General features: G+C 37.4%; 1 protein-coding gene across 1 annotated transcript in view; it reads left to right on the plus strand.

The window, feature by feature from the left end:
- The first annotated feature begins 1456 nt into the window (after positions 1-1456).
- cabp7b (calcium binding protein 7b) overlaps positions 1457-13005 on the plus strand; it is a 17684-nt gene continuing 6135 nt past the window's right edge. Inside the window, exon 1 of the mRNA XM_035668318.1 lies at positions 1457-1565. Within this exon, the coding sequence (XP_035524211.1) occupies positions 1457-1565 (109 nt within the window). The remainder of the gene's footprint in view (positions 1566-13005) is intronic.

Here is a 13005-nt window from a genome sequence, read left to right on the forward strand (position 1 = left end):
ATTTAACCTTTATTGATATGGTTACCTTTGACCTTGTCTTTGCTGGAGCTTTGCTTTGAAACCAAATCTCAAATTTTATATTCCACATTTCACAAAATTCATGTTTGGTTATTAACTGTTTATTGAATGCCTGAAATATGCTTTGTACCAAATAGCCTGAGGCTTAGTTTAATTTTTAAGAAATAGTACCCCAATTTCCATTTATCCCTCGACATGCTATGGCAAATTTCTGACCTGAAACACAAAGCAAACTGGGAGCTAAAATGAAAAAGAGACAGGGCTAAATAGCCTCACTTGTTGCTCACTGTTGTTTTGATCTACTAAACATGCAAACCTTATATTTGCCCAAATGTATTTTCCCTTGTGTTAATATTTAACACACAGAACTGGTAGAGTGCAGCAAAGGAAGAATAATCACATTACAGTTTTGGAAACGTCCAACACACTCCTCCTGTGACAGAGGGCGCGTTGGTGGAGGCTCGCTTTGTGTGTGTGTGTTGTGTGTGTGTATTGTGTGTGTGTGTATGTGTTGTGGTGCATGGTGAGCTGCTTGAAGAGCCAAATGAGACTGGAGCAGACAGCTGGAGGGAGAGGACTCGCTCCTCATACACGCGCTGTGTCTGTATCAGATGAGGAAGAGGGGGTATCAACCCAGGACTCTTGAGCTGCTCTCAGGAAAAAAAATGAAAAAGAAAGAAAAAAGAAATGTTACAAGATTTTGTTTGTACCTCGATTACCGGATAGGATCAGCTCGTCACTGGTGCTGCTTTCTTTTATCTTGTATCATCGAATCGTGTTTTTTGTTTTTTTCTTCATTTTATTAGAAGATGTCGACACGGGAAAGAAAAGTGAGGCAGACTAATCCAGAAATAGACAGTTTGAAAGAAAAAGACGCGTTCTAGGAATCAGAAGAATCAAGAGCGAAAAGGTCGATTATTGATTTCTTATTGAATCATTTTTTCTTTCTTTTTTTCATTTTATATGCTGAAATGCAGGAGCTGTGCGTGGATAGCAGCTTGTTATCTGTTTGAAGATTCTTAACATGAGCCAATCAGTATCTGAACGGCCATTTAAGGAATTATACAGCGAATGCCTAAAACACTGAATGAAGTCAAATGAAGTGAAAGTTTTATATTTTGTTTATTTTATGAAAAGACACTGACTAATTGCTTAGGGTAGGCTTGCTGCAGGCTATGCATTGAAACCAAAAGCGATGTACAAGCTGCGTTCTTGGTTAAACACGCAGCGGAGAGTGTGAGCTGATTCCACTCATATTTCAGCATTATCGAAAATACCCCCACCCCCCCCAAAAAAAAACACTTTGCGGGGTGGTTTCCCTCTTTCATTCGCTAGAAATTTTGATATCAAGGACAGTAGCAAAGGGTCTGTCTCAATAACTCCGGAGAGCTAGGCTATATGAAGATCGCGACACAGTTGTTGGTTTTCCCTCGCAGAAATGCCAGTGCGTGCTGTGACCACCAGGTTCATGTACAAGGGACTTTGCACTATTCCAGATGTCCTCTCCTACCGGACCCCTGTTAACCTGCCTGAGGATGAAGTGGAAGGTAAGTCTCTGGATCGTGGTTTTTAAGGTGTTATTGTAATGTTAAGAGTTGTTGCACCTAAACGCAACGTCCACCTGCAAACTAGTTCAGGACCCCGGAGAGCTCCAGCCAGTGTGCGCTTCTTTCCCTTGATCTACAAATCTGACTCTTTTCTTTTTGCATATTGTTGCTTTAGATTTTGGGGGGGAAAAAGACACAAAATTAACATTCAGCTCGTATTTTTTGGTCCTTTGCGCATCAATTCTGTCACATCATCCTTTAATAATGCACTAAGTAATAACCCTCATAGTTCTACACTATATAGAGTACACAACACGTCCCTAGTTTTCCATACGTGTCAAGCAACTGCATACATACTGCATCACACAATTTCATACCTGCAGCACCTGTGAGACTAAACTGCACCTGATTCACTCACTGTAAGTAATTTGTGCTGGAGGCAAGAGACAAGACTGAAGAGTCAGTAAAACAAGGCTTAAAATGTAAAAAAAGGAGCCTGAAATGGAAAAAAGGGCTGTGATGAATGGCAAATGTATAACTATAAAAATTTAGATTACAAGACCATTTCTAGAAAATCCATGGCATATAAAACCCATTAATAAGGTGGGAGATTGATTCATTTCGAGTCTTAAATGACCTCCTCTCATGTCTTTGGGGTTTGTTTGATGTATTGCATTTTGTCTTTAATTAACAGAAACGACAATCAGTAGCACAGTGTTGTACTTTGGCCATCTAAAAGATTCATTGGAGCATTATGATTGTTCTTATTATAGTAACCATAGTGCATAGCTGTTAAGAACAGAGGTTTTGTTTTGGCAAATGGTCTTCACAATGAGAAACCGCAGCTGGCAGTGATTTGGAACAAAGCCAGGCAGACTACAATAAAGAGATAACTCAGATCAGATTTGATATCAGGAAGTCTTTTATGCAAAGGGAATTCCATTTCCCCTTCTTCTGTCTGTAGATTTGCCCGGGCCCCGCAAGTGGCTGGCTGCCCTTGCTTTGAGTCACTCATTTGACATTGAAAAAGCCACTATCTGCAATGACAACATAAATTTAATTAAAAGGTTGGCTATGGAAAAGCAACAATTGGAACAACAATAAAATGTCTGGGTGTTGTGCGTTTTAAAAAGGCTGTACAGACGATGATGATACAGCTTTCAAGATAATGAAGAAGTCTTATCAAACTGTAGTTTACCAATCGAGAGCCATTAAATATTCAGAACATAGCAAGACAGATCATTGAAGCGTGAATGTATTTACCCAGGGAAGATTCACTGAGCATATAATGCACTGCTACATTTACATGGCCTCACACCTCGGCAGTGCCTAGTGTAAACAGTGCTCTACCTTTTGTCGCTGAGCAGCTCCACCACTAGATAAAGTGTGTTAAAGAGCACTTTGCTTGTAGTTGTTGAGGGTGGTAAGAGAGTTTCAGATTAAACTCAACTGGACTGAGGGTTTGAATCAGTAACCTCACACTTACTGCCTTACACTCAGCCTTTACACTGCTTCTGCTCCACCTGAACACACAGTGCAGGAGCTGCTGTTGTTGGTCCGTGAACAGTGCTGCAGTCCAGCGTTGGTGAATGAAAACTGAAAAGGTCTGAAATTCAGCCTATAAATATTGTTTGATCTTTAATTACCACGGGGCAGAAGTTCCCTGATTGCTCGACTCATGTAATTACTCTCCCTAATCATATTTATGATAATAGCTTTTTCCTAGGAATATGTGTATATGTACACCCAATGTTTGGGATCATCTAAGGAATAGATTACAAATACACCACTGAACTGCTATATATTAAGCTTTGGGAGGTGACTATGCAATAGAAATAAGCACAGTAATGCTGTGCCTTCATTTGAATTTTGGAAAATCTCTAAAAATATGCCATAAAGACACAAATAAGAGCAGAATACCTTCATAATCATGCTCCTGCTATATAAGTGTTATATCAGAGCCAACAAAACTTAAAAACCAGATAAATAATTATCAGGCATTAAATCCAGATGACTGCAGTTCAGACAACAGATTTTATACACATTTATCATTATCCAGTCACTTTATCCTGTTGCTATTTACTGATTTCTATATGATACCTTTTATTTACTTCTGCCTAAATTGTTCTGTATTACTAATGCCTTACAGAAACCAATATTATGGTTCAAATATAGCCTAACATCTATACTTCCTATCAGCATACTTACCTTAAAAAGAGATACTAATCAAGACATGTAATTTTGTTTTATAATTTTTGCAAGTCGAGACCATGAAGCTCTTTACAAAGTCAGCATAAACCTCAGTGAGTAAATCAACAGGAACTTCTCTTGGTGACATTGTTGCAGAGACATGCTGACAACCATTTTCAAGTGCCCACTGACAAACACAATACACAAGGACAAAAGGACCTTGCATCCAAGAGACCCACCGTGTCACACCATGGACAGTAAATTACACATATTGCGCTTTATAAACAGATTAAAGAGTTCAGTTTCAGCGTAAGGTGGAATTGTAAAGGAAGACAAAAGTATCAGTGAACTAGTAAAAAGAAAACACAGAATATAATGAGATACACAATATACATTTTTAACTGCTGAAGGTGTATACTGTATCCAAGGATTTAAAGGCTTAGTGGTGGAAGTGAATATGATACAGGTGACAGGTTACAATTACAATTCAAAGAAAAACATCATATTTTTGACCCCCCACCACATATTTTGAGCTCAGAAAAGATGATGTTACATATCAGTACAATGATATATCTAATGGCATAATGCTGGAGCCAGTGCCTTGAGCTGCAGTGTCTCAAATGACCACTTGATGCTGTTTCAGACTGTATTCAACTGATTGAGTCCACTCTCAGTTTCTTTATTAAAGAATAAAGTTTTGAGCTTTTTCTATACAAGACATCAGGGCCTCAATGGATGGCTTAATTTTCTATTATGTGGCATTTTTAAAATTAATCGTGTCATTTAAAAGTTAAAGAGCAAAGTATTCATCATTTAAAAGGAGATTAATGACGCAGAATGATGTATTCTCACATTTAATGAGGATTTTCTTACTATATAACAAATACTTTTGGGATTAGCATTAGTCAACTATAATTATAACAAATAACTTTATGGATTATTATTCCAGTGGCACACTCAAGATTCCATAGAGATTATCTGTAAATCTATGTAATCCTGCAATTTCAAGACCTTTGTAATCTTTAATCTGATATTTTATTTGGATCACAATCATATCTGCAATATTAACCAAAGTGGAAATTGGCTACAGTATATAGAGAATACATTAGTAACAGTGAGGATTACAGGCACTTGCACAGAATGGAGAAACGATTGTTTATACTGGCTGAGCTTTAGGGAGGCTGATTAAGTACTCACAGCTCTTAATGGATCTGCAGTTTCCAGGGAATGTTTTTCGAACAGATGGTTGCCTAGGTGGGCAGGGTCAGTGGCAATGCTTGCTGCCCTTTTTTTCGCCCTTGTGTCATGCACTTGTCATAAACCCTGATATGTATTCAAACCATTTCTACTGTGCAAGCAATTGTACTACTGCTTCTTATAAAATGACGTATATGCTTATATATTTAAGATTTTTAGATCTCTCACCCAAAACCTAATTAGTTTGAGATGTAATTATTCAATCTTTTAAATTATTAACCTTGGACATTGCTAGGTAGTTTCTCTGTTGTGGCTGTCTCTCTGTGGAAGGATAATCAATTCAATCATTTTTTTTTCATCACAAATTACATTTGCACTTACGCTATTTAAGCTATTCAGAGCACTGACCAGTGGCATAACAGTAATCTCTATATCATTCATGTTCAACACATCCGTTTAACGTGTATGTGTGTATTTACACTGTGTGACAGACGTTTCCTGTAAAAGTCTTTGTGGATATTATGCTGTGCCAAAGTGTCTCCCCATTTAATGAGCGCAATATTAAAACCAAGCTCTAGAGCCAAGTTCAGCCCATTTATGCATGAGCGACTGGGATAACTGAATACATCTATAATACTTTGACTAAAATACATTAAAATGTCTCCATTACCTTTGATAATTACACTGAAATTTAAACAAAGTAATGTTTAATCATGCACTATGTATTATACATAAAGTATTTATGAGAAAAGTGTTGAATGTTTCAGCCCATTAAACATATTAAACATATATGTGAGTGAGTACACTCAGTCATTGTAAATTACCATGATAAGATATGTAGTTTCTTTTAAGATACATAAACATACATAAACCCATTTTGTGACAAACACATGCCATAACTTACAGCAAACTGCACGCGTGTTGAAACTGATAAGACTCTCGTTTTATGGCTGAACAGTCATGACTTCCCCACAGTTACACTCTTGGAGGTCTCTCCGTGCTTGTATCACTCCTCGGTGCATCTCCAACAGAGAATGTGAACAGTATTTATAGATCACAGCCAGCAGGAGAATCCCCCAGACATCAGGCATTGTAGTGGATTGTAGACCGTCTTCCACTTTGTATGCTAAGCCGTCTTCTTTTGTGCTTACAAATGGGGTGTTTTTTGCAGCAACATTGTAAACAGGCAAGTATATGTGTACTATATGTATGTGCTATTACAGCTGCCAGGGATGTATAATTCTAATAAATTGTACATATATAGAGTAATGTTTGTCAGATTTACACTGGTTGGAGATGCTCTTTCTACTCTTTTATTGAATTGTTTTTTGGTTTTCAGATATTTTTACAGCAAACTAAGAACAAGGTTAAAAAACTACAGAAATGCCCTATCATCTTTACTGTTATTTAAATATAGCTCCCTTTATGGTCGAAGACAAATGTCTGGTCATTAATGTTGTGGCCGCCCAGAGAGATTCACAGTTTCAAACAACATTATTTAACAATATTATAAGCTGTTAATTAAGAGACTGTCTTTACTCTCCCCCTGTCTGAGCCATAAAGCCATATTTCATTTACATCATCACACTAAGCTGGGAAACCCAAAGCAAATGTTAACTGATGAAAACTCCTTTGGACAAAAATAGAAAATGTATAGCTACTATTATCCTTCAATACAAAAATACAGCAAATACAAATACAGTGAATTGAAGGATTCAACTACCAAAGTCTGATGGGTCGGTCTTGACCTAGTCTCACACAGCAGTGCCTCTGTTTCGTTGTAGGAGATCTGGACATATTCTCATCAGAAAACAGCAGTTAATAGGACCTTTCACTGCCAAAACAGGATATTAATTAGCCTGTTTACTTGTTTTTAACTTTACCATTATATTATCATTAAAATCTTAAGCCATATGGCCAGCAGCTTCATTAAGGGATCCGAAGATTACAGTGGAACATAATAAAACAACCAAAAGCCTGACAAAAACATCAAATAAAAAACAAACAGAAACAATAAAATCTTAAAACAAAGGAGATCCGTTGAAGTCAAATCTGTGCTGTCTATATGAGTAATAAGTCATTTGGTTTGGTCATGCGAACAGCTGCAACTGCTTGTAAAGTCAAGCTCTAATTCTTAATGATTTTCCCATAAAGATCAGGTCACGTCATTTCCCCTCAGCCTGCCAAGAGCTGCAGGTAGTGGGAGTATTTCAAGTACTTTTTGACAGCAGGAGTTGATTTAGCTGCAGGGCTTGTGCATCACATCTTCACCGTCTCTGGTGGTCGTGTTGTGTTAGTTTATGTAAATATAATAATGTGAAGATGCTTTAAATCTGTAGTAGCAAAGAAAGGTGTGCGGGATCTGTGATAATGGGGTGATTTATGTTTTCTACTATGTATGAATGAAGTATTCAGTACTATATTTAGACAACAGTTGTTTGCTTTTGTGGTTCAACTTCTAAAGCATCCAAGCAAGTTTAGCCATAGACTTGAAGCTACTGTAAGCAAGTCTGTGGCTAAGATTAAAAATCTAAAATGCTATTGATATCAGATTTTTGCTTACATTCTGGGATTCATAGTCAGCCAGAAATATCAGTTGTACTTTGCATCAAGACATTAGGGTTCTAAGGAGGTGTGGCATTGTCTGACTGTATTTGTATTACGTGTAGATCTATTTTTGTACTTCTGAGAGGGCCTTGATGGAGCTCTCTCAGCTGTACAGCATCTTTATTTTTGTAGCCTCTGTCTAATATGATTCACATGTCATTATCAGAAAGAAAGATGTCATGGGTGTCATCATACCATCATTGGTGTAACCACCTGGGAGGGGCTCTTATTTAATGAAGAGTCTGAATGATTTCCCAGTGAATATTTTTATCCTCCAACCAATTTTCCGTAACTACCTCAATAAGCAGCCTTTTGATGAGGAAACTACGTTCTTGATTCAAGGAACAGCATAGAGCATATAAATTAGGGCACTCTTTTTAATATTCAGTCACTTCTGAAATCTGAGGTTGCTGTATGCTTTAACAGCTAATTTACGATGTCCGATGCCTTTATTTACACCCCTTTCATCACAGCAACTGGCTGCATCGTGGACTGACACGAAAGATCCTGTTTGATCCTCACTAACCACGTGGAATTAGCGTAAAAAACCTGAGTCTCCCTTTTCCTATGTAAATTTATATTCAGTGTCTAAATGGGACAGGACTATATGCCGAATGATGGACACTTAGAACTGATCTGCATTAGAAACTGAATCGACATCTGTTATGAGCTGTAATAATGTGGTGTGTAATGTGACTGTTTTGAGACTAAATTTCTTGAATAGTGTTGCAAGTTATGTTCATGCAGTAACTTTGGAGATGAAGTCTGTTATATATTGGTATTCTCTGCTCTTCAGTTCCTGTGGAGCGAAGAGATCTCTTCATCTACCTCCTGCTGTATTAACTCTATTACCATTTCCTGCGCAATGTCATGATAGTTACTGAAGGTGAAGAGGGATTTTTTTCAGTGAACTGGACAATCACTGTAGGTAATCTCAACAGTGGTAAATGGTGCATGCCTAGGATGTTTGGTTCCTTGTTCAAAAGGCAACACCTGAATCCCCAACACTTCTCAGTATCTTCTCAGATGCATAGGGACGGTGCAGATGAGCTCTGTTTTAGGTACTTTTTCTGTTATCTTCATTCAGTTACTCCCCTTTTTAGCTTGAGTTATATGGGGTGGTGGGTTCTCTCAACACAGCCACTAACATGTGATACTCAATAGAAAAGGAAGGCCGCAGTTGCTTTAAAGAATATCATTTGGAAAGTTTGCTGTTTGCTTTGGTGAATGGTGGGTTAACTAGCTGTGTTATCTGCAACAAAGATAGATATAGTAGATAGTTAATGTGAGCTACATCGTTCCTTACATGTTAATTTCCCATATTTTGAAAAAGTAAAGGGATAAAGGAAAGGGATACTAGGGATACTTCAAGGGTAGTTTGACTGTGGATTGACAGGCTTGGCAGAGTGGAGCATTCCCAGCAAATTCACAGAAACATTACCGTGGCTAACGACCAATTAGGCAGACAATGAGGAACGTTCTTTTGAAATTGTGTCTAAAACTTTGACAAATCTGGAGATGTGTATTATAATGCTGTTGGTTGAAATGGGAAAGTCACCAATTCTAATTATTATTTTGAAGACAAGTAGCTGAAACCCCTTATATATTCAGCTTGTAGCCTTGAACCAAGCCCTGTCAGCTAGAGAGCTCATGGACTCCAAATGTGGCATCAGATAGTGCCTCTCAGTGATGTACCAAAATGCATTTTAAAAAAATATTAAAAGACCATTGTGAAGAATTGTACAGAAGTGAAGTAAAGAAGTGGCATTTGCAGCTCAGAGTTCCAAGTGTGTAGGCTGTAGGTAAACGATGGAGGCCCTATCTTGAGCCAGTGTTTGGTTTGTCCCTTCTGGGATACTGTAGAAACAGGCCCTGCCAACATGGCAGACTCCGTAGAAGAGGACCCCTTCCCTCTGTATAAAAAACTGCTCAGTTTAAGGTAACGGAAACACCTGGACTTTTAACTTTAAGACTTGATGAAAATGATTTATGACACAATACTCTTACAAGCACCGAAGTACATATTTCAGTTCAGTTTAGTCACAGATTTTGCAGTTCATTTGTAATAAGCATTTAAGCATCAATAACCGTTGTGTTGGCCTTAAAAAAGGAATTATTGATGTTTACATCATGAATGCCTGTTTAGCTTCTTTGTAAACACAAATGGCATAAATAGGATATCAAGGTGATGCACAACAGTGTCATCTATCTCCAAATGCCATGTTGGCCTCCTACACTCTTCTTCTGGCCCAAAGCCATTATTTGGGATTTCCCCAATTATTTAGGCGAGAGAGCTTCAGTGCTTTCTGCCACCGCCAGTGGCACTGACACACTGCCAATGTGCAGCAGCGGGCTTCCTGGCAATAGCCTTTGTCATGGACCGTTATATGGGTTTTTGTAGCTGCACCAACAACAAGCATGAATCACTCTGTTGGTCAGTCAGAAAGGTCAGTAGGATCTGTTGGTCTTCATGTTCTGTTTTAGCTCACTTGGAAGGTCAGCAGACTTTTAAGTTCTGGGTTTTGATATCAGGGTTGGCAAAAGTGGCTTTTTGATATTTAGTACACACAATTTCAAGCTTATATCACAAACTGTATACAGACTCTTATGATAAGGGGAACACCTGCTTTACTAAGATGAATGAAAGACAAAGGTGATATAATCTAACAAATAACAACTAAACAAAATGCTCTAAGTTGAAGAATAAATAAACACCAACAAGCCTGTTTGCTCTTCAGGAAACAATCAGTGTCATGATTCTGTTGGCAGTTGTTGGTCTAACCTGCCATGAAATTGTCAGTCAATATTTCATTTTGTCCTTGCATGGCAAAATTTGATGAATTGGTGATATCACTTTTTGTTTAGACGCAAAAGGCAGTTTAATGTAATTGCATACTGAGCAATTTGCTTTCCCCCCTTTTGCCTCAAGTGACCGAACCTTCAACATTTGTAATATAGGATACACTGGAGTGCATCAAAGATATTCTTGTGCCACGAAGTAAAAAAACAGCATAAACAGATATTTCTTTTGCAGTCCCCAGAATTTTTTTCAAGATTATGCCTTCCACCAGGATGTAAATAATAATGCATCAGAAATAAAAAGAGATTGTTAGCAGTCACTACACATTAATTTGGACCATCAGAATTCAACAAACAATGCTGTCTTCATCTGATTTGTATCTGACAGGACCTGAATTGTTAATTTATGTAACTGGAATGAAATGCACTGTACCATGGGAATTTCTTGTGTTAATGAATGCAGACTGACTACTTGGCCGGGATACATCATGGGTCGTGTTTCGAACTAGTGAATCATATTGTGTGTGGTCTAGACTTCAATCCATGATCTTTCTATATTGACCCTACTATTATTTTTGTGGGCCTGCCTACTGTTTTTAGTTTCCTGTTTTTTGTAATTGTTAACAATGGGCGCATAAAATGCTGTTTATGTTTCATTCTGCAATAATGCACATAAGGAGGTGGTTAAAGATCTTATTATTGTCGATATATATACAGCATGTCCAAACATATGAGCTTTAGTTGACAAACTAAAAAAAAAAAACAACAGTGATAATACAGCATGTTGCTAGCTTCATAAGATGACTCTAATCACTGCTGATGTATTGTGTTTGTTACCACCAATGCCATTACCTCAAAGACTGCAGACACTCTGGCATCTTTTATGACCAATGTATCACAATATTTTAGTCACTGACAAAATTTAACAGAATTTGTACAGTTACTGACTTTAGCAGTACCTTATTTCACATCACTATAAATGATTTGCTTAATGATCTTAAAATGACTTGCTATTTCAGTAAATGTTCTGAAACACTAAAATGTTTAGTCATACAGACAGAAGATTACTTGATGCCACAGGGGAAATGCTGAATTATTATTTTTTGAAATCCTGTAATGACACACAGTACAAGGATATTCATGGCCTGGCACTGACTTTAGATAGCCGAATTGTTGCACCCTCAGAGCAGAACAAGGTTTCTTAGATTATCTTTTCAAGGACTCAAAGTAGAACAAAAGCTGAGTCTGTTTAATGTTTTCTAAAAGCTCACTTTTACCAGTTTTCCATTTCCACACGTATGTGTGTAATGTATCTACTGTATGTCTAAATGAACCTGTTTTATGCTTGCATATGTTTACAGGCATGTGCAATATGCATTGTTATTGTCCTCATAATGATATGTTAAAAATGATTTACTAATACTCGTTGTGATGTATAAAAGTTAGACAATAATGTAAAAAAAAAAAAAAATGTTTATTAGGCTTATAATGATCAGTCAGACACTGTGTCACAGTTGTATTTCCAAGGTTTTACTTGAACGGTATTGCACCATATGGTGTTCAGATTATATGTCTACCTTCTGCACACAGTTTAAATTAACTTATATATGGGCCCATAGGAAATGAAAATGTCTATATTGCTTCTGTAAAATCTTGGTAAATATAATTTTTAATTCATGTAAATAAGACAGAGAGTTGTGATGGGGGAAAGTGAATAATAGAGAGAGAAATAGAGCAACATTTTTGTATATTGAGTGTCAAAACAAAAAAGGCAAACATTTCTCATTATGGAGAAGAAGATACTTTATGGTGATTTTAATCTTTTAAAACCAGATGATAGATTAAATATGAAATTATATTGAATTCTACCTTTTCAGAGAAGTAAAGACAGAGTTGTGTCTCTAGTATTTGCATCTTTACATTTTTTTGTTTATATTTATTTATTCCTCATGGTTGTGAAACAATCAGTAATCCAGCCACTGCTCAGCTGGCTCAGTGAATTCATTACTTGTCACTGGCAGCAGGGGTCGTGACATTGAATCTAGGGTGGTGCTGAAGGAAGATAACAAAACTCAAGCAGCACTGCTGGCTGTAATTTAGACAAATATGTTGTGTCTGATATGTCAAGGTTTGGTACAGACAGTGTCACTTGTTCTAAAGGACCTCAATGAATATGCCACAGACTGGATCTCTTGCAACAGTTTCTTCTCTTTCCGCACAAGGCCATAGACTGTCACTGTCACTTGTAAACTGCAGTGTCTCAGTCATTCTTGTACGTAAGATGGATGGTCAGTGCTTGTCCACTCGTGATCTTGCATGCAAATTACAGGTGATGTTTGCCCAATCGCATACTTGCATGCAAATTAGTTTTCTCTGTGGTAGAGGCACTGAGTATAGTCACATGCTTTCAGTCCATATGAAGTTTAAAAGAAGTTCCATACAAGCTCTTGGTTTAGCAAGTAAAACTCATAACTGAATATAGAGTCTGTGTTTTAACTTACACTGATCAGTCATGTTATTATGACCCCCTGGGTACCCTGGTAGTCATAATGTTATGCAGCCCCATACCAACAAACTGTGATGCACTGTGTGTTCTGACACCTTTCTATCAGAACCAGCATTAACTTTTTTAGCAGTTTGAGCTACA

The sequence above is a fragment of the Morone saxatilis genome, unplaced genomic scaffold, assembly GCF_004916995.1.
Source record: "Morone saxatilis isolate NCDOM2014 unplaced genomic scaffold, NCSU_SB_2.0 Contig21, whole genome shotgun sequence".
Taxonomy (NCBI): Eukaryota; Metazoa; Chordata; class Actinopteri; family Moronidae; genus Morone; species Morone saxatilis.